The 26,066-nt window shown below is 58.6% G+C and overlaps 1 protein-coding gene across 2 annotated transcripts; it reads right to left on the bottom strand.

Moving 5' to 3' along the window:
* Positions 1-2,917: 2,917 nt before the first annotated feature.
* RAB3IL1 (RAB3A interacting protein like 1) lies at positions 2,918-26,066 on the bottom strand. Of its 2 annotated transcripts, none has more exons than XM_023189495.2 (10): positions 25,836-26,066; positions 13,876-14,128; positions 13,418-13,513; positions 13,245-13,322; positions 12,324-12,542; positions 10,630-10,758; positions 10,422-10,534; positions 8,002-8,101; positions 4,923-4,989; positions 2,918-3,977 (listed from the first exon to the last, which is right to left on the bottom strand). In XM_023189495.2, the coding sequence occupies exons 1-10, from the start codon at positions 25,985-25,987 to the stop codon at positions 3,895-3,897; spliced, it is 1,290 nt and encodes a 429-aa protein (XP_023045263.1). In that variant the 5' UTR covers positions 25,988-26,066; the 3' UTR covers positions 2,918-3,894. The 2 variants fall into 2 exon arrangements, with proteins under 2 accessions (XP_023045263.1, XP_023045264.1); XM_023189496.1 differs by having other exon boundaries at positions 3,754-3,974; positions 25,836-26,055.

The following is a 26,066-nucleotide window of genomic DNA, read 5'->3' as shown; positions in this document are numbered from 1 at the left end:
GCTGAGGCGAGCAGATCATCTGAGGTCACGAGTTTGAGACCAGCCTGGCCAACATGGAGAAACCTCATCTCTACTAAAAATACAAAAATTAGCTGGGCATGGTGGCATATGCCTGTAATCCCAGCTACTCAGGAGGCTGAGGCAGGAGAATTGCTTGAACCCAGGAGGCGGAGGTTGCGGTGAGCTGAGATCATGCCACTGCACTCCAGCCTGGGCAACAAGAGCGAAACTCCGTCTCCAAAAAAAAATAATAAATAAATAATAAAAAATAAAACGTGGTCCATGCATACAATGGAATATTATTCAGTCTTAAAAAGGAAGGAAATCCTGTCACATGCTACAACAGATGGGCACTGAGGATATGACGATGTGAAGTGAAAGGAGCCAGTCACGAGAGGACAAATACTGTATCATCCACTTAAATGAGGACCCTCGTGCAATGAAATTCATAGGAAGTAGAATGGGGGTTGCCTGGTGTGGGAGGAGGTGGAAATAGAGGGTTGATTAATGGGTATAGAGTCTCAGTTTTGTGAAATGAAAATGTTCTGGAGATGTTTCAGAACACTGTAAATGGACTTAGCACTACTGAACTATACACTTAAAAATTGTTAAGGGAAGGCCGGGCACAGTGGCTCACACCTGTAATCCCAGCAATGTGGGAGGCTGAGGCAGGAGGATCACTTGAGGTCAGGAGTTCGAGACCAGCCTGACCAACATGGTGAAACCCCGTCTCTACTAAAAAAAAAAAAAAAATTCACACACAAAAAATTAGCTGGGCATAGTGGGGCACTTGAAGACCCAGCTACTTGAGAGGCTGAGGCAGGAAAATCGCTTGAACCCAGGAGGCGGAGGTTGCAGTGAGCCGAGATTGCGCCACTGCACTCCAGCCTGGGTGACAGAGTGAGACTCCATCTCAAAACAAAACAAAACAAAAACAACAATAAAAAAAAAAAAGAGTTAAGGTAGTACAAGTTATGGGTTTTTTACCATAATCAAATGAAAAAGGCAAGGAGGCTGCGAAAGCCATTTAGTCCTATCTTTCCAACTCACGGGTGAGGAAACTGAAGCCCAGAGAGGAGCGACTTTGCACAGGTGCACAGCCCCGGCAGGAGTTCCATCAGGACAGGCTTGGCAGACTGGAAAGCATCCTGCAGGAGTGAAGCATACCAGTGCGCAGCTGGTCTCGGCTCAGTGCCTCCATCCTCAGAGGCCAGAGTGGTTGCTAGGTTTGAAGAGGGGGCCAAAGAGGGTTAAAATGTTCACACGTGCCAGGGGTACTCAGAGAGGCCCAAGTGGGTTATCTAGAAAATCCATTTAAAAGGAACAATTCCCTCACGGTTGATGTCAGCTAACCCTCCCCAGCCACCTCTGAGCACATTGCAGGTGTCCAGGAAAGGGCATCCAGGATGCTGGTTCATACTGTGGGCTCCAGGGCTGGGCTCATGATTCCTATCCCGGGGCCATCATTTCCTCTGTGTCACTTGTGTGTGCCTCATTCCACTCATCTGCAAAATGGGAGAATAGTACTTTATAAGGTTGCTGTGAGGATGAAATGAATTAGATCATTTAAAGGCTTTAGAATCATGCCTGGCACAGTCAGTGCTCAGCTATTAGCTCTTGTTGAGAGATACTGAGAGCGTATGTCCATGCTCCAGGCATTTCGGTTCTCTGTTTATGACCCCACCTGGGGTCTGACAGTAGGCTATGCCATTGCAGGGGCAGGCAGCGTGGGTCTGGGGTGTGGGACCCTCTGCCTGGCCCCCAGAGTGTGGCCTGGTGTCTCCTATGTCTTGGGTGTGGCTGGGCCAGGAGCACAGAAGCTGGGGGTAGGTGAGACAGCTCCAGGACCCAGACCTCCAACTTCCTTTGGCCTCCAGCTGACCCAGGACTGACAGAGAGGAAAGAAAGTGACTGCCACTCAGGAGAGGCTGTGGGGATCACAGCAGTGAACACAGCCTCTTGTGCCCTTTTCTGACACCCTCCTTTGCCTGCCTGCTTTCCTCTCTTCCATCTGACTGTGCATGCTTCCGGTATGTTTTTTGATTGTCAGTCTTCCCCCGGACATTCTCAGCTCAAGCACAGGTGTCCCCAGCATGGGCGGAGGGCTTCATGTGGTCCCGGCCAGTCCACAGCTGGCCTCACCTACCAGCTGAGTGGCACCAAAGCCTCAGGCCAATAGGGAAGTCCCCACAAGGTGTCACCAGCCCAGTAGACACTGATCCGACTCAGAAGCTGCTGTGCTCTCCGCCACCCTAGGAAGGCACCTACTGGCCTGGGCCCACATCCCTACAGGTGCGGAGGGGCTCAGCCACCACAAGACACCTTCCCAGCCCCACTCCGGGTCCTCAGAGGTCCTGGCCACCCCCACCTCTTCCAACTGTGACTGCTGCCCCTTGGTGAGAGCCCACCTAAGACCTGGGCTGGGAAAGACCCAGAGCTTCCACGGTCCCCGCCTGTGCTTCCAGCAGATATCACCAATCAATCCTGTCACCGTCCCCCTGAGCACCAGGCGGCCTGGATGCTTTGCCTCTGAGCTGCAGGCTTCTATGAGACTGGCGCAGGCCACTGCTGGGGGCAAGGAGACCCAGGGGAGGACCTGCCCAAGGTGCCACAGTGAGGCAGTGGGAGAGCCAGCCTTGGTGCCATTCTTCCCAACAGCAGGCCACCAGCCACGAGGAGAGGGAGGCCTGGCTCATCCCCCAGTAACCCACAACCCTCTGAATACTAAGGGAGGACTCAAATAGTCCTCCCCACAGCAAGTAAGTGGTGATGGCGGAGGTGGAGTGGCTTCAGGATTTGGGTTTAATCCCAAGCACGAGGGTGGGCAGGGAAAGGATTTGGTTTCATTCCTTCAGATGCCCAAGCCTTGGCCAGAGCCCCGGGGTGCAGGAGTGAGGGCGCGTGGCCACCCAGCCTGTACCAACAAAGCCTTCCTTTATTAAACAGAGATCGCGTTACATTCCATCCACAGAAGGAAATCCGGACGTGGTGAGGGATGTGTCCAGGTGGGCGCCCTGAACCCTGGTCCCGAGTGGGCTCTGATGGGTGGGAGGGCCCAGGTCCTGCCTGCCCACCCAGGCCCCACATGCCAGGGCGCGTGTCTGCATGGCCACCCACAGCTGAAAACAGGCGTGGGCGATCTGAAGCCCTGTCTGTGTTCTACTGTGGGAGAAACTGCCCCAATCCTTCCAGCGGTTTTGGGAGCAGGGCCTCCAGGAGCACAGGGCTGAGATGGGGTGGGAGGGAAGGTGACAAGGGAGGCCTTTATAAAGGGGGAGGGAGGAAGGGGGAAAGGAAAGGTGGGGGGGCCCTGACTCATCTTAACAAGGCTTTGGGGCAGTTCTGTGCTACCAAGGCCCTGCCAGCCCCTCCTAGCAGTCCAATAGGGAGGCCACCAGGAACAAGGCATGGGATGGCCACAAGGGGGTGCCGCTGGCCCAGGGCTTGGCAGCTGGGGCGGAGGGTACCCTGGAGATCCAGCCACCCGAACAGTCCCTTTCTGAAGACATGCCGGCAACAAGGCACCTGCAGGCGGTTCTGGGGACTGGGGAGGGGGCGCTGGCTGCCTCAGATGTCCCCTCCCAAGGGCTGAGGCCCCCTGAGTATGGATCCGAGCTCCCTGGTCTTTGGTGCTTTCTTGAAATCCTCCTGGTGGTGGCAGAACCCAGTGGGGAAGAGAGAGGGGTCTTGCTGTGAAGTCCAGGCCCGTCTGTCCCTCTGTCTGTCCCAGGATGGACATGTGGTGTTGGCTCAGTGCTGCCTCCATGGCCTGTCTGTCCATCCGTTCTGCCTCTGGCTCAGGGCTGGCTCCAGGCCCGTCTCCCTGTGTGTCGGCTTGTTCTGGGGTGGGTGTGTGCTCTGTCTCAGAGCTCCCCTTCAGGCCTGGGCTGTGCCCTAAGCCTCCTGGGGGAAGAAGCCAAGCTTGGCCAGTGACATCTCCTTCCGCAGCCTCATGATCTCCCAGAACATGGGCTCTGCTGCAGGCAGAGAGAGGGTGAACAGGTCAGGGACAGCTCAGGGTCACCTAGGGCCGATGGCCAGGTCCCCTCCCGTGGCTTTGAACAGGGCAGCTGGCACAGCACCCTCGGGTCCCCAGCCTCCAAAACAGATGACCTCAGCGAGTGGCTGGATCTCTCTGAGGCTCCACTCTTGACCCTTGGAAACTGCTGAGTGCCGACCACACTCGAGGGACCTGTCTGCACCACAATGACAGCCACCCCCACAGTCTGATGCAGACGCGCAGGCACACGCTGTCACATGCAACAGTGGTGGTCCAGACCTGGGAATTACATTAGACAAGGCACAGATGCCTCCCTGGGACCCTCTCACAAGGACCCTGCGCAGTGAAGGGGGGACCACAGTGGCCATCCGGGGGACCTAACAGGCGTCAACACCCAGCGTGCCTTGGCCTCCAAGGGGGCTTGACCCCCAGGATGGAGAGAACACGGCTCCTTACTCAGAGGGTCGGGCCAGACTGGTTCAGGAAAAGACTCAGCAGGGAGCAAAGGTTGGCGGAGGAGCAGGGAGCCAGGCCTTGCAGAATGGGCTATGGAGGAAGGGGGTGGAGGGAGGCCCTGTCCAGCGTGGAGTAGAGTGGGAGCAAAGGCTGGAGGCGGGCGAGCCTGTGTTCAGGTGACCAGGAGGAGACGGCCACACCAGGGCCAGGGAGAGATTCACAGGGGTGGCCCCCTTGTGCAGGACCGGGAGAGGTTTGGTGGCAGAAGAAACACCAGCCGGACGGACTCAGGTACACAGCTCAGCACCCGGGAGGATGGTGTGAACCCTTTACTAACCCACAGCCCTCCCGCTCCCCAGCCTCCTGAGTCTTGCCTCCACTAGGGGCAGCTGGGCCCAGAGGCCTCTTCCCCACCTAGCCCCACTCCCGTGTGCCATCCCTGCACCGGCCACCAGGGGGCGCTCACCGTCCTGCCGCACCAGGCCTTGCTGGATGTAGCGGATGTAGGTGAAGAAGTTGCACACTGCGGTGATCTGTGGGCAGAGGCAGGGACGGTGTGACCTGCCAGCCCCAGGCTCAGGGTCTCCTGACAGGCGGATCTGAGCCCAGAGCAGGAGGCCCCAGGTCCCCGCAAAGCCAGGTAGTGCTCTCTGACTCAGCTGGGACTGGGCTTTCAAGTAGTCATCAACAACAGCATGACTAGCACTGTTATAACAATAGCAGCAACCATTTCATCAAGTGCCTGCAGCGAATGAAGCAGACGTGCTTATTATTCCATTTTACATAGGGGAATGCGGAACCACCTGGGGGAAGCTGCTGACATCCATCACGGAGATGGCGGAGCTAATGAACCAGCGCGCAGCAGAGCTGCGAGATGAACTGGGCAGCCTGTCCCGGAGTCTATGCTCACCCTTCTCACAGGCCGGCTTGCTCCAGATGCTGGAGGTCTGGGCCAGCCAGGCCTCAGTCCAGTGCTACTCATAACATTGGGAAAGGAAAGGGGGTCAGAAGCTGCTCACCTGGGCTGCCCGGGGCCCCTGGAGCCTCAGGCCTGCTCCATGCCAGGCCCTGGGCACCCTGTGTTGGCTCAGACACTGCTATGAGGATTCATACCATGGAGAGGGTACATGGAGTTGGTGCCTGGCCCAGGGTCCCTTCCCAGGCCTGGGCCCATCTCCCAGCTGCTGAGAGTGGGGGCACTCATGGCTCAGAGGTGCCCCCCTCTGTACCTCTAACACCTGTAGACCTCAGTCGATGACTGACTTGTGTGGAGATAGAAAGGCCAGTCCCCTTGCCTCAGGGTGGAACCAACTCTGCTAAGAGCCCGGTGGATGGGGCTGAAGCTGGGCTGCAGCTGAGGCCATGTCCTGGCTGGACTCCCCCGTCCCTTCCCTCATTCTCCTGAGAGCTGTACACAATCTCCTGGTGAGGCTCTGCCTCTATGGAACCCAGCCTAAGACAGGGTGGAAGGTAGCTGGCAGCTGTGCCTGCCCACAGCAGCCCCTACTGAATGTCCGACACTCCCAGGGAGGGACGTCGAGTGAGGGGCACCCACAGCCCGGGGAGCGGAGAAGCTTTGGGGAGGGGCAGGACGGTGGTGACCCGGCAAAGATAGGGAGGTGCGAGAGAGCGGGGCGAGATCGGGGGATCAGCCTGTTGTGGCAGGGACAGTGCTGCACAGGGAGGGTTGAGGAGAGGCTGTGGCAGGAGGGTTGGGCAGGGCAGAGCTCAGGACAGGAGCAGGGACAGTGGATGCCCACAGAGGCTCATGAGCAGGGGGTAGGAGGGAGGGTGGCTTTCTCTCTCCAGGGAGTGTGCTGGGAGAAAGCACTTCTCCCTGGAGACCCCACACGTCTTGGTCTTTCAGGGCAGGGACCATATCCTAAAACTTCACACCTTTCTCACCTCATTCCCGCCCCAGCTTCACCCAGTGCAGCAGGACACCCAGGCCAGGGACTTAAAGTGCTAGAGGTGACTCTGTTGAGCATGGGAATATCTTTCGTGTGGCCTGCTGTTGAGCCCTGGTTGGGCCTGGAAAGGAGTGATGGAGACATGTGGCCACTGAACAAGGCTCAGTGGGCAGAAATCCACAGGGTAGGGGCTGTAGTGGACTCAGAGCCAGGATCCCAGGTCTCGGCCGTGTGGCCCTGAGCACACCCCTTTCCTCTGCCAAGGCTCAGCCTCCCTTTCAGTAAATGGGTGCTCAGCACACCGCTGGGAGGACTCACGCTCAGAGGCCTCGTGGAGTCTGGCAAGGACAGTACAGTCTGCTGCCAGCAAAGGGACCCTTTGTCCCCTTTAGACCTGCTCCCCCGCGAGGAGCCTCTAGCAGGCCTGAGACGGTTCCTCGAACTGCGTCACTGGAAACATGTGTTTCCAAGCATGTTCTCTCGTTCCCCTCAATGCTCTTAAGAGTCAACAGGGGGACAGAGAGAGGAATCCCTGTCCTCTATCCCCAGCTCGGTGAGAACCCGTGTCCCGGTCTGGGTCACTCGGCAGGGGAGGGTGGGAGCTGGGATTCCCAGAGGCCCCCTGGCACTCACGGCCGACATAAGGCTGGTGTACCAGATGCACCTCTGAACCTTCTCCAAAGCCTTGGCCAGCACCTGAGTCTGGGTATCAGGAGCCCTGCACTCAGCCGGAACTCTAGCATCGCTCCTGGCTTAGGTGACACTGAATGACAGAGGGGGCGATGTCATCCCATGACCACCTGTCATACATAAGGCTGCGTCTGAGCCGACTGGAGAGTGGCCCTCCCAATGGCTCTGAAGTCAGCTGCCCTGTGTGACAAGGCCCTATGGCAGGGGACTGCGGGTGTCCTCTAGAAGCTGAGGGTGTCCCCTGCCAGCAGCCAGCAAGAAAACAGGGACCTCAGTCCTTCAAACACAAGGAACTGAATGCTGCCAACAGTATGAGTTTTGAGAAGGACCCTGACTTCCAGAAAGGAACCCAGTCCCCTGACAGCTTACTGCGACCTTGCGAGTCCCTGAGCAGAGAATCCAGTAAGTAGCGCTTAGACTCCCGGCATGGGGAACTGCGTGCTATCAAACCACTGCCCTTCGCTTGGCTGTGTGGCCCGAGTCAGTCTCTGTGCCTCTCTGAGCCTGTCCCCTGCTCTGTAAATCAAGATGTAAGGCTGGGTGTGATGGCTCACACCTGTAATCCCAGTACTTTGCGAGGCCGAGGCAGGCAAATCACCTGAGGTCAGGAGTTCGAGATCAGTCTGGCCAACATGGTGAAACCCCATCTCTAATAAAAATACAAAATTAGCTGGGCATGGTGGCGTATGCCTGTAATCCCAGCTATTTGGGAGGCTGAGGCAGGAGAATTGCTTAACCTGGGAGGCAGACGTTGCAGTGAGCCGAGATTGTGCCACTGCACTCCAGCCTGGGTGAGAGAATAAGACTCCGTCTCAAAAAAATAAATAAATAAAAATAAGTAAATCAAGGTGTAGTGCTATTCATAACTCCCAGGCCCAGGGCCCAGAGTCCCAGCACCCAGGTGGCCCCAAAGGAGCCAAGTAACGCTTGTAAAGGCTGACTCACCCTGGCCCGGGAAGATGGCGAGATGTAGTAATGGCTTTCGGAGTCTCCGAGCCGGATTCGGTGGCGGCAGGTGCGGGTCAGTCCGCTCAGGGCACATGTGCTGGGGGAAAGCAAAACGGGTCATGAGGGCTGGTTGGGGCTCGCCCCCCTCCCCCCACTCCTGCATGCAGGGAAGATGCAGTGGCCAAGAGGATGCATGGGGAGGGGCAGGCCTCCCTTCCCCCACCCAGGCTTCCAAAGGAGCCTAGAGCCAGGCAGAGAAGGGAGCTGGCCCCAGCCGTCCCAGAGACAGTCCTCGAACTAAGCTGAGCTCTACCCCCAGAACCCTTGTTTTGCCCCTACTGGGCAAGAGAATTTGGTTAATCTCATACCAGGTGTACAGAGTCCCACCTTCTGCAGGCTCTGCAAATGCCTCTCCCTCCACTTCTGGGGACTCAGACCAGGCACTCCTCCCCCAGCTAGGCCAGAGTTGAGGTCTGGCTGCCTCCCCCTTCCCAACACTCAGCGGCTCCCCTGCTTTATCTATCCAGGCCTTCTGACCCCATTAACCCCCATGGTTCTCAGCTGTGTGCCAACCTACCCCATCTAAGAACCTTCTCCCGTACCCTCTTCTCTCCTCCCCGCAGTCCTGTCTGGCCTCGCTCAGCATCTTCAGCCACCCACACGCAGGGTCTCTGTGGGCCCTGAGCAACCCCCATCTGGGCCCCACTCCCCAAATCTGCTCTTCACTGGCCATGATCTGCTCAGCTCTCTCTTCCTCACCCTCCGCTTGGTCACCAAGTCCCCAGGTCAGGGCACAGCAGCAGGGCTTTTGGCCTGCATCCCCTCGGCTCCTTCTGGCCAACTCTCTGCCTCATTGCTCTCTTTCTTCTCCACATCAGAGCCAGGGGCTCCTCCAAAAACCCACGTCTAACCCATCATCCTTCCCTCTTGCTTTCCTAATTCCCAAGAAATAGGGAGAATCCCAAATAAAAGTAGGTTTAAAAAGCTCCTTGGGCCGGGCGCGGTGGCTCAAGCCTGTAATCCCAGCACTTTGGGAGGCCGAGACGGGCGGATCACGAGGTCAGGAGATCGAGACCATCCTGGCTAACACGGTGAAACCCCGTCTCTACTGAAATACAAAAAACTAGCCGGGCGAGATGGCGGGCGCCTGTGGTCCCAGCTGCTCGGGAGGCTGAGGCAGGAGAATGGCGTGAACCCGGGAGACGGAGCTTGCAGTGAGCTGAGATCCGGCCACTGCACTCCAGCCTGGGCGACAGAGCGAGACTCCGTCTCAAAAAAAAAAAAAAAAAAAGCTCCTTGGCTGCAGGACTTATCAGAGCATTTGTTGCCTCCTGGTTCACTGGGACTCTGATGGACCGGAGAGCCTCTTTTCAGGTGGCAGCTATTGATGACATTTTTTCTTTTTCTTTTTCTTTTTTTTTTTTTTTGAGACAGGGTCTCACTCTGTCACCCAGACTGGAATGCAGTGGTGCGATCTCAGCTCACTGCAACCTCCATCTCCCAGGCTCAAGCAATTCTTCTCACTCAGCCTCCAGAGTAGCTGAGATTACAGCCGTGTGCCACCACACCTGGCTATCTTTTGTATTTTTAGCAGAGATGGGATTTTCTCCATGTTGGCCAGGCTGGTCTCAAACTCCTGACCTCAGGTGATCCACCTGCCTCAATCTCCCAGAGTGCAGGCGTGAGCCACTGCACCGGGCCTATTGATGACTTGCCGCACTGGCTGGTGGGTTAAAGCCCAAATAAACCTGTGAAGGCTCTTTACACTCTGGCTCCAACAGCCTCTGCAGCCTCCACCCCAATTCCCTGTTCCCCCACTGCTTAGCCAGATGCCCCAGTGGTGCTTCTGTTAATACCCCAGTTTCTCATACCTTTGTACATTCTGTTCCCTCTGCCAGAAATGCCCTTCCCTGCTTGGCAAACTTCTATTAATCCTTCAAAACCCGGCTCAAATGCTCCCTCTCCATGATGAGCCTCCCACCAGGGCACCAGCCATCCCCAGCCAGCTCTTGGGTGCCAAGGTGAAATCCTCCCCAATTTCTGCCCCTTGCTCCCCCTGGCTATTTTGTTCCGCTGCTCCCCTGCTCAATGCCAGGTGAGTAGCTGGAGGACAAATGCCAGGGCCACTGCATTATTTATTGGCAGGGGCAGAGCCAGCAACTGACAATCATGGTTCAAGAAGAAGGGAAGGGCACAGGGCAGGCCAGTCAGGAAGAGGCAGACCCCAGCTCCCGGCCTCTCTGGAGAGCCTGCAGGTTCACAGGAAACCTGCCAAACTGCCTCCTTGCCCTGCGGGGGCAGCAACTGTCCCTGTCCCATTAGCGCTGCTGCATCCTGACCGCCCCTCGGCGCACCGAGCACACAGCTTGGCGGAGCTTTCCTGCCTGGGCAGGAAGGAGCTAAGACCCTCAGCTTACTTGGTGCTGCTGCACTCAACCTCGGCCACCTTCACCGCAGGCAGCGTCTGCGAAGCCACCGGCTCAATGGTGAGCGTGTTGTCCTCCACGGCGGCCCGTACCAGCGTTGAGAGCTGCGGCAGACCAGGGTGGCAGGCAGGGTGGTAAGGGGCTGGGCCCTGGCGGAGGGGCGGGTCCCCCAGCTGGCCCCGCCTCTGCCATGCCTCACCTCCTGCATGGTGAAGTCCAGGCAGGGGCCCACGTCCTCCCGGTGCACCCTTTCCAGGAAGGGGCAGGTCTTGTCCAGGGTGGGGGCTTCCCTCCAGGCCTGGAACTCTGCAAACAGGATTGTGTCCACCTGTGGGGGAGGGCAAGCGGGGTGGGGGCAGTCAGGGGACTAGGGCCAGCACAGAAGATGCAGGCTGAGCTGAAGGGGAGCGAGGGAGGACGTGGGGCAGGCCCAGCAAGCCAGCAGGTCAATCCCCAGCAGACGTGCAGGGAAGCCAAGTCCAGCGGCAGCAGAACTCCCTCCTGCCCTTTGCACCAAAGAATTTAGAACTAGAAGTTTTGTTTCCAGGTCGGCGTTAAATTTCTTGGTGCAATAGGATTTTAGAGTAGGGTGCAGGGCTTTGTCCTGAAGACCGCCACTGCCTCTTTGAGGAGGAAAAGTCAAAGAGCAACTGGCAGGAGGCTACAGGTACCAGCAGGTACACAGGCACGTGCACACAGGAGGGGACACACACAGGCTGCCCTGGGCCCACGCCTCGGAGGCGACTGCTGGCCTACCCCAGGCCGCATGCAGAGGGAGGGAGGCTGGGAGGGGGCAAAGTGGGAGGCCCTTCTCTGGGGTCATTTACCTGTCGGGAAAAGGAGAGAGAGGGAGTGGAGGCGGGGGCTGGGGGCTCCCCAGGAAGGAGCTGCCAGGCCGGCTCGTAGGTGAGGTGAACCGCCTTGCTGGGGACCACGCAGAGGAGCAGGGAGAGCAGCGGGGCCAGCCCGGGCTGGGCCGGATGGACAGACAGACGGACGGACAGACAGGCAGACAGACAGGTAGACAGGTGCACAGAGACAGAACAGGAGGAAGGGGAGAAGTTAATGTACATTCAGAAGCTCAGAGCTCAGGAGGTGGATGAGGGCCTGCTCGTCTTCCCTGGAGGCCCTGGAGACAGAGGTGGAAGCCAGGATGGAGTGGGCTGGCGCCACGGACCCAGGAAGCTGAAGGCACCACAGCCCTCTGAGTGCAGCCCTGAACTCAGCTCTTGACGTCCCTGTCTCTTTGGTTCCTCCGGCAGCCCCAGGAGGCCCCATTTATCAGGTGAGGAAGCTGAGGTGCTGACAGGTGGCCGTATTTGCCTACGGACCATGACCATGAGTCCAGCCCAGCCTGGACCCAGCAACCAGTGTGGCCAGCTGAAGTGGGACAGAGACACCCTCCAAAGGCCACGCTTGTCTCAGCCCCACAGTCAGAGGGCGCCAGGAACCCCCTGAGCACAGGGCTGTAACCAGGTGGTCCTGGGCCCAAGGCTGTGGCCACACAGGGTTCAGGCAACCTCTCCCCTGAGGCCCAGTGGCTGCTGCTTGGTCTCTTAAGGCCAAGGAAATGTGTATCTCAGTGGAAGCCCCAGATCCTCAGGGCCAAAGCCAGGCTCAGGTGCAGAGGCCACCACCTACTGCTTGGAGTCAGCGGGGCAGGGAGGGGGCCTCAGGTCCCCAGATGGTGCACCCTGGAGGCTGCAGGCCAAGTGCCTCGGATCACAGGAGGTTGGAGAGAAAGGACCTGCCCAGCCCTCACATCCCAGAGAGGTGCAGGACAGGCTCCAGGTCACACAGCGTGGGGCAGGCTGGTCCTCACTGGGCTCTGGCCCTGCCTACCATAGGCCCTGCCACCCTTCCCCGTGCCCAGAGCCCGCCTCCCGCCCTCACCTCCTTGCCCTCTCTGTCTGGGGTGAGGGTGTGTCCCGCAGCGGGACACACGGCAGGGCAGAGGGTGCTGCTGGTGCTCTTGTGGCGAGAGTGGCCCTTTCGGGGCCCAGCCTTGGTGGGGCTCAGCAGCTGGGGGTGAAGCTCGCGGTTGGGAGAGGCTGGTGTGGACGTGATGACCAGCGTCTTCAAGGCTGTCACCTCTGCCTGCAGCATGTCGATCTGCATGGGATGGGATGGCTGTCAACCCTCACCCAGGCTGGATGCCATCCTGGCTGCCGTCGCCTATCAGCCCAACTCAGGACAATGCACCCCTGCAGCGATGAGCACCTAGTCCCACCTGACGCCCTCAGAACAGCCTTCGAGGCAGAGACCCAGACACTCATTTTACACATAGGGAAACTGAGGCTCACAGAGGCGACATGGTCTGCCCAAGGTCATGCTGTGAGCAGGATTCTGTTAGGAACAAGTGTCTGGGAGCTGGCTAGGCCTCCCATGAGAGTTCTGGGGGCCCCCAGGAGCCAGGAAAGGCCCAGGCTTCACATTTTGCAGATGGGCAACCAGGCTTGGAGAGAGGAAGCAACTTGCCCAGGCTCAGACAGCCACACTGAGTGAGGTTTCTGCTTTGTGAAGTGGGGCTGGGAGGAGAGGGAAGAAGGTACAATAATCACAGGGTCCTCCCAGCCCCAGCACAACCCCAGAAAAGGCTCTGCTGTGCAGCAGAATCACTGATGGAGTCCCGGGGCACTGGGCCCTGTGATCTCAGACCCCCACCCTTCCCTTCCCTCCCTGGGCCTGGGTTCACCCATTCCTGCTGGCCCCACTGGGCCAGGCGAGCGTCCACTCAGGCAGCGAAGCTGCTTGCCGAGCCGGGAGGCAGGGCGGGTGCCTGGGCTGGCCTGGGCAGGCAGGGACGGGCCTCACCTTGCCCCGAGCCTCCTTCAGCTGCTTTTCTGATGCCGCCTGCTTCATGTTGGCTTCTCGAACCATCTTGTGAGCTTCCTAGGAAGAAGGCAGTCCCTGCATGAGTGGCGAAGAGCTGATGGACGCCCAGATGACCCATTCCCCAAGTTGTTTCTGCTGTTCAGCCCGTGTACCTCGAACAGGCTGGCCGTCAGCTCCTCCAGCTCCTGTTCTAGCTGCTCCCGCACCTTGGAGAGCCGCTCACATTCCTCGTCCTTTAGCTTTAGCTCCTGGAGGAAAAGATGCAGGCACTTGAGCCCCTCAGCATCCCCAGGCCTGGCATGGGAGGGACCAGGCCCACCTGACCAGGCTCCATCCCCCGGTCATTTTATGTGGGGCCCAGAGCTTACTTCCTCTGGTGCCACAGCGTGAAGCTGAAGTCCTGCCTGCCAGTTCATCAGAGCTCAGGGCAGGTTTGCAGTCAAGACAGGTGACCATCGGTGTGCCCAGCACAGGCCTGGCCTGTAGTTGGCCTCAGCGAGGACACATCCCTCTCCTTTGGGCACATGTCTGGGCACCCGATGAGAGCCCACAGCTCTCCCAAGCTGACTTCTTCCCACCAAAGCCCCCCAAGCCTGCTACAGGCACCCACCTTCTGCGCTCGGTGCAGCTCCTCCTTCAGGAACTCAGAGCCCTTCTCTCGGATCTCCATGGAAGAGCTGCGCAGGCGCAACACGTCCAGCTGGGTGGCTGCAGGGCCCTCCTGGCCTTGGGCCTCCTCCCCTGCAGAGGTCTCCACCAGGGCTTCTGGGGACTCCCGGTGGCCTTGGCAGGGGTCCGTGCTCTTCCAGGGGACCGGGACAGCTGCAAGGGGTGGCGGGAGGCCCTGGTCTGGCTGGGGTGGGCTGGAGACAAACAAGGGCATCCGCAGGTTCAGCGTGGGGTCCTGAGGCCTGGAGAGCTGAGCCCAGAAACCACCCCGGGGCAATGTGCCTACCACTTGAGCCTCAGCCTTTCCATCTGCAAACTGGGACGCTACCAGCTATCATCAGGGCTGTTACAAGGGCAAATGTCCAAGCACAAAGTCTCCTGGGGCAAGAGGCTCATTCCTCTTTGTCAACCACCCGCTCCAGCCCAGGGCTGAGGGCTGTGTTTGGCACATGCAGGAGGTGTTCAGCACACAGCAGGTGGTCAGCGTGTTTGTCTAACGGACGACTGTAAATGCATCAGGCGTGAGTCCCACTTGTATAAAGCGAAGCCTATTCCAATGGCCCTACCTCAAAGGCCACCGAATGATCAGAGGAGGTGTGCGTAAAACCTTGGCACCTCGGATGCACTCAAGCAGGAGCTGCCTTCACTGATACAGTTAATGCGAATTCTGCCCCTTTCAGGGTGGACCAGAGAGGAAGGATGAGGCCAGGGCAGGCAGGGCTGAGGCAGGAAGATTCTGCAAACATCTTAGGCAAGACAGACCCACTTCCTGTCCCCCTGGACTTGGTGGGGAGCAGTCCCAGCTCTCCCCTGGCCTGCCTTGTGACCTCAGGCAAACACTCACTTCTCTGGGCCTCAGGACCCTCCCTTCCCTGAAGCTGCAGATCCTGAAGGTGGTGTGGGGCCTCACTCCCCCCATCCACACTCCCCACTCCAAAGTGGACCCTGGAGAGGGAAGGGAGGGCGAGGGCCCGGCCAGCGGCGTTTTGTGCCAAGACAGCACCTCTGGACTCGCTCACTCAGCAAAAGCTGGAGGCTCCTGAGCCAGCAGCTTCTGAGCCGCAGCAGCCAGGGCTGGGGCTGGGGGGCTGGGCAGGCCACTGATATCAGTGAGGGAAGTTGGGGGGAGGGGCTCAGGGAGGCTGCACCAGAGGGGGAAGGCAAGGCCAAGGAGAAAGTGGGACTCAGGACAGCTGAGGCAGAGGGAGGAGTGAGAGGCAAGTCTGTGGACCAGTCTCCCCTCCCTGTCCTCAGGACCTTGGGAAGGTCACCAAGCAGCCCCGAGCCTCAGTTTCTCCCTTGGTTAACACACAGAAAATGGGTCCCCAGAGACTCCAGCAAGGAGCCCACTTCCAGCAATGAGTCCCTTCACACAGATCTGTCCAGCTGCCCGGCTCCACCTGCCCTCTGCTCTGGAACCAGCCGAGTGTGGCCTCAAGGCTCCTCAGGCTGGGTCCCGCCTGACAGGGATGTGGGTTTGAGGATTAAGGTGGGGACACATATCCATTACTCCATCAACAGTGCCTATGCCAGGCAGGGCTCTCTCCTAATACTCTTGTTTGGGGAAGTCTTGTTGGCAACGGTCCCCCGCAGCCTGAGAGCTATGGTGGTGCCCTGGGCTGGGGTCTGTGCCCTGGGGACTCACACTGCCAGACTCTACACAGCTCTCTAACCACGCTGTCTCCTTTAAAATTCTCTCAACAGCCGCCAGGCGCAGTGGCTCACGCCTGTAATCCCTGGGAGGGATTACTCTGGGAGGCTGAGGCAGGTGGATCACCTGAGGTCAGGAGTTCGAGACCAGCCTGGCCAACATGGTGAAACCCCGTCTCTGCTAAAAACACAAAAATTAGCCGGGCCAAGATTGTGCCACTGCACTCCAGCCTGGGCGACAGAGCAAAACTGTCTCAAAACAAACAAACAAACAAACAAACAAAAAACTCTCTGATCGGCACTTGTGGCATCATTCCATTCTACAGATGAGGGGACGGAGGCTCACAGAGTGAAGGCACTTGCTGGGGGTCATGCAGCTGGTCAGTGACAGAGCTGGGACAGGTGGCCAGGTCTTCAGCCCAGGCCCAAAGCTTCCCCACTGCAGGGGAAGGGTAGGTGGGTGGGGAGAATGAGTGTCGGAATTGGCACATCTGCTTCAAGATGAAGGGCTGCTGGGCCCAGGGGGACTCGGAGGCTCCTCTTTGGCTGCAGTAGGGAAATCTGACCTACTTCTGGCCCGAACTGGCTTCTCAGACTCTGCGCGGGCCCAGAAACCCCCTTTCCAGAAGGGAAGGCCTGGGCAGGGGGAGCTGTGGCAGAGAGAACAGGCCAGATGGGGCAAGCCTGGGGTCCACGTCAGCCTCTGACCTGGGGTACACGTGAGCCCCTGGGAATGCTACTGAAATTCTCTGAACCTGCTTCCACACCTGAGGGACAGGAGCTGAAATCCTGCAGGAGGAGCTCTAAGAATCAAGAGCTCTAAGAGCGGTCCCAACCTGGCGCCACGTGAATCATGTTCAATCCACAGCCATGTTTGGCTGAGACGCCCACGAAGCCTGCCTGGCCTCTGGGTCCCGCAGCTTAAACTGGAGGCCTGGGGACCCTTGCCAACAAGACTTCCCCAAACAAGGGTGTTAGGAGAGAGCCCTGTGTGGCACAGACACTGTCAATGGAGAGATAGGTATGTGTTCCCACCGTAATCATCACGGCCCAAGTCCTCGGGTGGGACGGGATGGCCATAGTCACTCAGGCTGGGCTGGAGGCTGCTCACTGCAGGCCAAGGGCAAGAGGCGACAGCACAGGACAGGACAGAAGACTCTCACCATTGCCTACGCCCTGACCAAGGAGAAGCAGGCTGCCGGCCCTCCCATGGGGGCCGAGCTTCATCCACCAGTGTGGTCTGGGCCTCTGGCCACAGTGAAAGACTAACTCTCTCTCCTGCTGGTCCCAAGCACATGGGCTGGAGGTGTGGCTGGCTGTCCTCTCCATTTTCCCAACAGGCACTCACTTTTGCCTTGTGGGATGGAGTAGGGACAGGGCCCAATTTTGCAGCCAGAGGAAACAGTGGTCCAGGAGACCTGAGACAGAGTCTGTGACACCCTTCCCATCCCCCCCAGTAGAAGAGCCCAAAGCCCAATCCTAATGGCAGGAAGTGTGGGACATGGGAACGGTGGGACCACCCGGTAGCCACCAACTCCCCAACGCCAAAGGTGGCAGGAGCAGGAGGGGAAGAAGGGCCTGACCTGCCCTTGGAGAGTAGCCGGAACCTGCAGACCTTCCTCCCCCTCATTTCCAGGCTGCAAGGCCCACTCCTGAGACTCAGAAATTTCAAAGAAGGGACCCTGGGCTCCTCAGGTCCAGCCGAAGCCAGAATCTCTGATCTCACACACACTTCGGCCTCCCAGACCAGAGGCCTGAAAACCCGGCTGTGAACACCCAAGTCAGTGGCGAACTCAGTCCTGGGACAAGCAGGGACCACTTAGGGTTCTGCTGCCCAACGTCCCTACCCTCCTCAGTCCCGGTCCACGGCTCTCTGTACAAACCTCCTCAGTCCCCGTTCCCTGCGGAAACAGAGCCCAGCATCTGAGATGAGCCGCAGATGCCTCTGGAAAGGGGCCTGCTCAGAGGGTAGGAGTCAAGGTCAGAGGTAGATGGGGCAGCCAACATCCCCCATCCCAGAGCCAGCTCCCACCGCCGAGAGGCCCCCGGGCAGTTCATACAGGAAAGGCCCCGCAGGTCACTTCCCCAGGAAACACACAACTAAGAGAAAACGCAGCAACCACAATCCTCACCCCACCAGGCCCGCCCTAGGAGGGCCAGCAGGGCTCTTGCCCCGACCCACAAAATAAGAAGGAGACCTAGACTCCGCGGCCCTCAGTATCTCCCTGAGCCAGCAGGGCCTGGCCAGAGGCCAGACCAGCCTATCCCTCAACCAGTGCCCAAGATGACCCTGTCCAGTTACCTCCTGGAACTAAAGACTCCTGTTGGTCATGGGCACAGTGGATTCATTAAATAAGCAGGGGAGGGGACAGCACGGGTGGCTCTGAAACTGGGCCAAGGAGAGGGCTGGGAGGGTGCACTGGGACCACTCAGCGTGCTGCCAGGGCCCAGGCCTCTAGGGAGGCTGCAGAAACCCCGACCAGGGCCTGGCTCCTGGGGGCGGTGCCATGGCACAGGGGCCTGTTCAGACTCACGCTCTGCCTGTGCAGTGAGGCTGAGGGGACGGAGGCTGACAGCCATGTGACTCATATCCAGGGACCAAGGGAGTCCCAGGAAAGGGTTGGTGGCCTAGCTCTCAGGCCAGCCTGCAAGCCCAGCAAAGCTCAGCTCCCCTAAAGAGCAGCCAAGTCTTCAGCCCCCAACCCACAAGCATGTCAGGTTCCCAAGCGCTTGGCCACATCCGTGTCAGCCCACCCCTCCCCAGGTGTTGTGGCCTGGAAGCTCAGGACAATTGCAGGGAGATGTGCTCCTCCACCTGGTTTCCAGATGAGGCCCCTGAGGTTCAGAGAGGGATGGTAAACTGGCCAGAAAACACAGCAAGGAAGCGGCAGGATGGGAACTGAACTCAGAGCACAGGCATAGCGCATCACGTGGCCTGTCACCCAGAGGAAAGGGGATGAATGGCGGTTTCGGAGAAGTGAGGCAGGAGGCAGATGGGGTTTGAGGAAGTCTGAGACAGCGCCCAAGTACTAGGGGTGCCACCCAAGACTGCTGTACAGCCAGGCAGGACCTGGGCTGGGAGGGGACAGCAGAGGGGACACACAGAAACAAAAGATGGGAAGGGGGAATTGTGGGAGGACCAGCAGCTGGATAGGGGGAAGGAAAAAGCAGTAATTAATTAAGATAATTCAAAACTAAGGAAAAGGTGAAAGTGGAGAACAGCGGTACCCATGCTGGGAATGAGGAACTGGGAGGGGGTCTTTCAGGGACAGGAAAGTGGGTGGCTGAGGCATTTGGGAAGTGGCACATCCCGTAGGCAGCTGAGGGGGAATAGGCAGGATGGGGTGACACTGTCGAGTGGCACTGGCTTGGGACAGCAGCCGCAACCTAAGCCTGGATGACGGGCTGTCAGAGGAGACAACAGCTTGAGAGCCAGCCGGAAGAACAGACCAGAGTGCTGGACACTGGAGCTGAAGAGTGTCCGGGACCCGGGGATGAAAGAGATCGTCACGAGTCTCACTGAGTTGGGCCAGGATCCAATGAGCTCAAGGCAAGGAGGGGACAAAGAGACAGGTGGGAACCAAGGCGGGCCTGGGCCACAGGGGAAGGGGGAACCAGAGTGGGCAGAAGGGCACAACAGCACGTCCTAGTAGAGACCATGGAGGAGGGGGAGAGAAGGTCAGGAACAGCGGGGGATGGGAAGCAGACCAGAACATCCAAAGCAGGGGAGTCAGGCCGCCAGGCCAGCCCAGCCCAGCCCCGGCAGGCGAATCCAGCCCTGTCTCTCCACGGGAGCCAGCACAGGGCTTAGGAGGGGGCGCATCTCACTACTCTTCCGCTACAGGGCTGGGCACGCAGTACATCCTCAAATCTGCCTGTGGCGACCCTGCCCATTCAGTCCAAGCATTGACACCGAAGACCTCCAACAGCTAGCGTGTATACTGAGCACCCATTATGTGCCAGGCACCCCACCAGCCATGATCCATCCAATCTGCACGACCAGGCGGCCCCCTTCTTACCACATCCTATTTTGGTTTGCATCTCCCTCCCGCTACCTCATTTCCCAAGACCTATTGGGCATAAATCCTGTGCAGAGCTCGGAGGGTCTAGGACAAGCAGGATTCTAATGAGGATGTCTGCCCCCGACACCCAGGTCCTGATTACGGAACAGCAGGAAAGATCTCCACCTGTTGAGGGGTAGGGCAGGCAGTTAGATCATGGAGGGCTTCCAGGGAGCAGCAACAGTGAGGGTTATACAACCCCTTCCCAATGAAGAGGCCTGCGTGTCTGACCCTGGAGCCCTCGGGCCATACTTCAGACTCTGTCTCATGGCCTCTAGTCCCCTGTGACTTAGGCCTTACAGGCAGGAGCTCACAGATCCATGCCCTTAGACTACCAAGGCCCAGGGCAGGGAAGTGACTTGCTCAGGATCACACAGCCAGTTGATGGCCCCTGCAGCTCTGCCTGCCGCATAAACATGCTCCCCAAGCCCTGGGAGGCTGGAGTGGCCTCATCTCATTCCTGAGCCACCCATCAATGCCTGGCCCGCTCTAGCCATAGGCATGATGAGCCCCGTCTCTGGGGAAACTGAGACCGGGAGGGGGGCTGCAACAGTGTCATGTGGGAACTCGAACGCTGGCTTCCGCTGGCCAAGTCCCAAGTGCCCAGCACTGTGTTAGATACAGAAGTACTCAAGACGCTGTCCTCACCTCGTCACCTTGGAGCAGGCTTGGCACCCAAAACTATGAATGTGTGAAACTGTGGGGAATTGGAAGGGGAGCAGCCCAGTTTGGGGAGCACCTAAAGTCAGACTGGAGCTGCCTCTGGGTTTGGAGTTCAGGGCCCAGGCTCAGGAGTCCCAAGGAAGAGAACTCACCGAGGCTGCTGCAGAGTCCAGCCACTGCCGCCCACCCCGGAAGAGCAGCCCAGGGCTGGGGCCATGACCAGGACCTGGCCATTAACAAAGCACGGCCACCATGAGACAGAGCTCAGTTCATTTCACAGGTGAGGAAACCAAGCCCAGAAACATCACTGACCCCGCCCAGGTCACCGACTCTTAAACCCAGCTCCTCCTATTCTAGGATCAGCAGTTCCCAATATACACCTGCCAGAGCTGTCATCAGCTTGGTCAGTCACCTGGCAAGCATGACTCTGAACAGGACCCCTGCCAACTGCTGCTGGGGTCTGGGTGAGCTCCTAGGACACCAAGCACCCAGTGGGGGCTGGCGGCTGGGCCCCTGACTCTAAATTCCTGTTTCCACACCCAAATAGGGGGCCACTGAAATACAGAGCTCAGGTTAACCCCCAAGCTCTGCCTCACCCCTGCCCCCAGCTCCTCACTGCCCCTCATCCTTTCCATCTGCATTTATGAAGCACCTATTATGATACAAGCTCAGCACCCAGCTAGGCCCCCGGGGGTGCAGGGGTGCATGCAGGAAGTGAGCCACGTTGAGGATTCTGTGGGGGTCAGCCTGGCAGCTGGCTCATCCAGAGTGGTGCTGGGAATATGGCAGGGGGGCGGGATGGTGGGGAGGGGTCCTTGCCCAGGATTTAAGGCTCCCTGACTCTCCTCGAAGCAACCATCCATCTACTCGTGGTTCTCAGCTGTGTCCGGCCTTGGCCTGGATACCTCCAGGGAAGGCCATTTTCTGACCTGAGATCATTCCCACCCCCAGAAACCACTTATTTTACCTAGAGGCCCAGAGAAGGAAGTCTACATTCTCAAGGTCACACAGCAACTAACTCAGTGGCTGTGTTGCCTGAGTCCACCCGGCACAAGTCACAGGCTTCCTGCAGAGGAAGCTACTCCCCAAACACAATTCACCCCAGGGAGGACTGCCCTAACCTCTCCAGGTATCACAAACCCATGTCAAGCACTTTCTCCTAAGCCAGCCTCCTTCCTCCCAGCACAATGCCAACAAATACACTGGTAGCCTTCAACTCTCTCCCTTTAAGAGTCTCAAGCCTTAGGGCAGGGCGTGGTGGTGAAAGCCTGTAATTCTAGCACTTTGGGAGGCTGAGGCGGGTTGATCACCTGAGGTCAGGAGTTTGAGACCAGCCCGATCAATATTATGAAACCCTGTCTCTACTAAAAACACAAAAATTAGCCGGGTGTGGTGGCATGCGCCTGTAGTCCCAGCTACTCGGGAGGCTGAGATAGGTGAATTGCTTGTACTCGGGCGGCGGAGGTTGCAGTGAGCTGAGATCTCGACACTGCACTCCAGCCTAGGTGACAGAGAAAGACCCCGTCTCAAAAAAAAAAAAAAAAAAAAAAGTCCCAAGCCTCTCCACACCTCACCCCTACCAGGAGCCCACTCTCTTCTGCAACCCCTGCTGGGGATGAAAGGCCATCTCTCCCCTACATAGCAGCTCAACCTTTGCTAGGTGCCATGGAGTGAAGTGGATCCTGCCTGCCTTTCGAGGGGGGGCTTCGCTCACTCCCCAGCTGTAGCTGGGCAGTAGCTCTCTCCTGGGACCACTCATCTGACCCAGGGGGCACAGGAATACAACCTGTCACCCATTCCGGTCACATTTCCTCCAGGACCTGGTCTTTCCAGGCCATTGGGAAGTGTTTGCCCAACTCCACAAAAACACAACCTTTCTGCACACACAGGGCAGGGGTGCCACATCAGATGGGCCAGGAACTGCCACTGCCCCTGAGAACCAATGGCCTGAACAGACATAGCCACTGGGGCCACTAATCCAGGACCCGGAATCTGTGCTACCCCACTCCAGGCTGCAGGGGGATCCCACTCCACACCTCTGAGAGCCTCCGTACTTCGGGAGCCCCACAAGGAGGTTCTGCCCTCAACTTGGGAGCCACCCTGGCAGAGACCCAGCCCCTCTTTCCCAGCTACACTGCTTTCCAAGAGTTCATCCAGCCGAGGGGGTTGAGGGACGGGTTGGGAGGGTGGACTGGGGGTCTCTCTTCTAGGTGCATGCCCCAGAGTCGTGCACACTCTTCCCTATACCCTGACTCCTCTCACTTGCGCTCCTGATGATCTAGGAGGAGTTGACGCTGTCACCCCGGGACAGTCAGCTGCCCACCCTTCGCATCCTGCACCCCGAGAGAGACTCCCGACCCCTCCCCCGGAGTCTCCCGGCTGCAAGTCTGCTCGCCTGCAGGCAGGGCGGGGGCGCACAGCACCTCCGGGTGGCGGCGCAGATCCTGCGGGGACCCCCCACAATCATCCCGTCCCGCGAGGTGGCCGCGGCCCAGACCCGGCGCGGGACCGCGAGCGCGCGCGGACCTACCCGCTCCACATCCCGGCGCCTCGGGGCGCCCGGGCGTCTGTTCCCAGCGCCGCCGCCGCGTCCTCCCCGCGCCGCGTCCCCGCCCGCCGCCGACTCCTCCCGGGGCCGAGCCGCCCCACCGCCTGTCAGCCCAGCCCGCGGCCGGTCAGTAGGTCTCAGCTGCCTGGGTTCGCGGCCCCCAGCCCAGCACCGACCCTGCCCTGGGCGGGTCACGTGGCGGAGCGGGGCGGCCCGAGGACACGTGCCCGGCCCCGCCCCTCCGCCGGCCCGGCGCTGGGATCCGGCGCGCGCTCCCAGGGCCCGGCCCCACCCGGCCCGCCGCGCCGGGACACGGAGACCGCGGCGCAGGGAAGGAGCCCGGCCCCCAACATCCCGCGGCCCGCGCCGCGCTCAGACTCCCTAGCTGACTCCTCCTCTCCAATCGCCCTCTGCACCACCCACTTTGGGCCACCCCTGCTCAAGAACCTACAATGGCTCCCGGGCTCTCAGCTCTTGGATTCTCACACAGATTGTCACTTAAGGCCAGCAGACACCCTCCCCCATCCTCACCCAGCACTCCTTCCCTAGTCTATCTGCTTAGTGCCTGTCCCTGTGCAACATCCTGCCTGCTGGGAAGGGGAGGGGACAAACCCGAAACAAGTTTTCTGAGTCCTACTCTCCGAGTTTTATCCCGAAGTAGTTTCCACTTCTGGTCCAACTCTCCTCACCCAGCCTCCTGCCTCTTAACACACTGTGCCCATCCCTGCCTTTACCCACCATCTGCCCTCTGGATAGTATTCCCCACCCCACCCCCACCAACACACACACATACACACACCTGTCTGCTTTCACATCCTCCGTGAAACCGTTCCCTGAATCCCAGACCACTGGTCTACCTGTCCTTCAGTTCCTCTGTCCCACCCATTCTGAGTCCTGATCGTTGGTCTCAACTTCAGCCTGGGACTGGACCAGTAAGAGCAGAACCCCTCTTCTCTCCCACCAGGAACCATGGCTCCCACCTTCCCTGTCCGGGGGAGGACTGGGAGCTTGGGGGGAGGTACTTCCCCTTCTAGGTGCTACCAGAGGTCCTAGTGCTGAACCCCTCCAGGCCCACTGACTCAGGCCTCAGGCTCAAGTTAGTCAGATCTTCATTTGAGGACACATTTTATTCATTCATTCAACTCATTCATACATTCAGCCACTCCATCTGAGCACAGACTACGGGCCATGCAAGGGCTGGTGACCCAAAAGGAAACTGTACACACATAGACTCTGCCCTCCTGGGGCTCCACGATGGAGGATGGAGGATGAGGGAGGTATTCTCTAAGACCTCCATGTCCAGGGTACAAATAGACAACAATGCTCTTTCCCCACTGGGCATAGTGCACACCAAGGTACGGAATCTGGAGAGTGGAGGCGAGGCTGGATTCTATGCCTTGCTTGCTCCCTTGGCCGGCACTTTGTGCAGTGAACAACCTAGGCAGTTCTCCATAGCATCCCTTCCAACTTTCTAGAATCATTCAGCCCAGGCGTCCCATAGCCATCACGCAGCAGGGCAGTGGTTTCCATGGCCATGGCTTCCAGAGGGCAGGGATTCTCTCTTTCTTGGAGCTGTGTTCCCTCACCCCGCCCCCAGCCCAGCTCAGGGTCTGGCCCACCCAAAGCAGATGTCCACATGTGTTTGTTGGCTTGAATCCCTCATCAGTAGGTCTTGAGCAACTGTTGTCTTCCTGGCCTTGTTTTGTTCACTATTTAGAGAAGGAGGAGAAAATGACACAAAAGGAACCCAGCACAGGGCCCTTGCCCTCCAGGTCTTCACAAGCACCAGGAGGAGATAAGTCATGGCAACCCAGACCAGTGGGAGATAAAGGGGGTGGAGGAGGCGTCAGCTCAGGGCTATGTCCCTGGAGGAAGAGTCCTCAGCCTGGGACAGCTGGTGGACCGGGGAGGCCCTTGAGCGAGGTCTCGAAGGACAAGTGTGTGGTCACCACTCGGAAAGCATCGACACTCAATTTCTAACCAAAAATAGCCTGTCATCCATGCTTCCTGCTACCATGGACTCCTAGGCTTCACTGCCTCTCCCAGTAGGGAGGACCCTACTGCTCAGCTGAACTTGCTCCTCAGCCGAAAAGGATGGGCTCAGAGAAGTTAAGGAACTTGCCAGATATCACACAGCCAGGAGCAGTGGGGCTGAGTCCTCTTACACCAGTTTTCCGAAAAGACCATCCAGAAACTAGAAGCTCACTGGCAGCTGCAGCTGTGTGCAGTCAGGCAGCAAGAAGTTCCGGAGCACAGGCTATAGGTGTCTGGCCAGTGGTAGGGAAGGGAGAAATAAAAGTTGTGTCCAGGCCAGGCGCAGTGCCTCACGTATGTAATCCTAGCACTTTGGGAGGCCAGGGCAGGCGGATCACCTGAGGTCGGGAGTTCGAGACCAGCCTAACCAACATGGAGAAACCCTGTCTCTATTAAAAAAGACAAAATTAGCTGGGCATGGTGGTGCATGCCTGTAATCCCAGCTGCTCAGGAGGCTGAGGCAGGAGAATCGCTTGAACTCAGGAGGCAGAAGTTGCTGTGGGCCGAGATCGCGCCATTGCACTCCAGCCTGGGCAACAAGAGCGAAACTCCATGTCAAAAAGAAAAAAAAAAGTTGTGTCCTCTGCCCACAAGCCACTGCCCTCCTCGGTCTCCCTCCCTCTATCCCCCTCTGCCTGCTACATCCCAAGCCTGACAGCCTTGACCACAGACCCTTCGCTGAAGGCAGCTGAGGAGTAGGAGACAATCAGCCTGGATGACCCAGGCCCTGATCTTGGACTTACAGGTCTGTCCTCAGCTCACTGTGTGACCCAGGACGAGTGTCTTGCCCTATCTGAGCTTCAGTCTCCACCTCTCTACAGCCACCAAATTGGACAAGACAGTCAGAGCCATTCCCTAGGACTCTGTGAGCCCAGCTTCTCACACCGGCTGCCCTGAAGCTTGCCAAGATTCCCCCCCACTCCATGCCTCAGGTCCTGAGCTCACCTGTCTGTGCCCCAGGGCTCTTCTCTCAAGTTCCCCTCAAGTGCAGGGCACAGGCATAATGGGGCGTAGCGGACAGTCCCTGCACTCATGGCCAGGAACACGGGGCATGTCCCTCGGGCGGGGCACCTGGCGTGCTCCTCAGAAGAGTCCATGCTTGGAAGGCCAGACTGAGGGTCCCTCTGGAGGGTGCTGGGAAGGGAGGTAGCAGGAGCCTTCTTCCCCCCACTGGGC

The sequence above is a fragment of the Piliocolobus tephrosceles genome, chromosome 13 (assembly GCF_002776525.5).
Source record: "Piliocolobus tephrosceles isolate RC106 chromosome 13, ASM277652v3, whole genome shotgun sequence".
Lineage (NCBI taxonomy): Eukaryota > Metazoa > Chordata > Mammalia > Primates > Cercopithecidae > Piliocolobus > Piliocolobus tephrosceles.
Note: the sequence above shows the minus strand (reverse complement) of the source record. Positions and strands in the feature narration are given on the sequence as shown.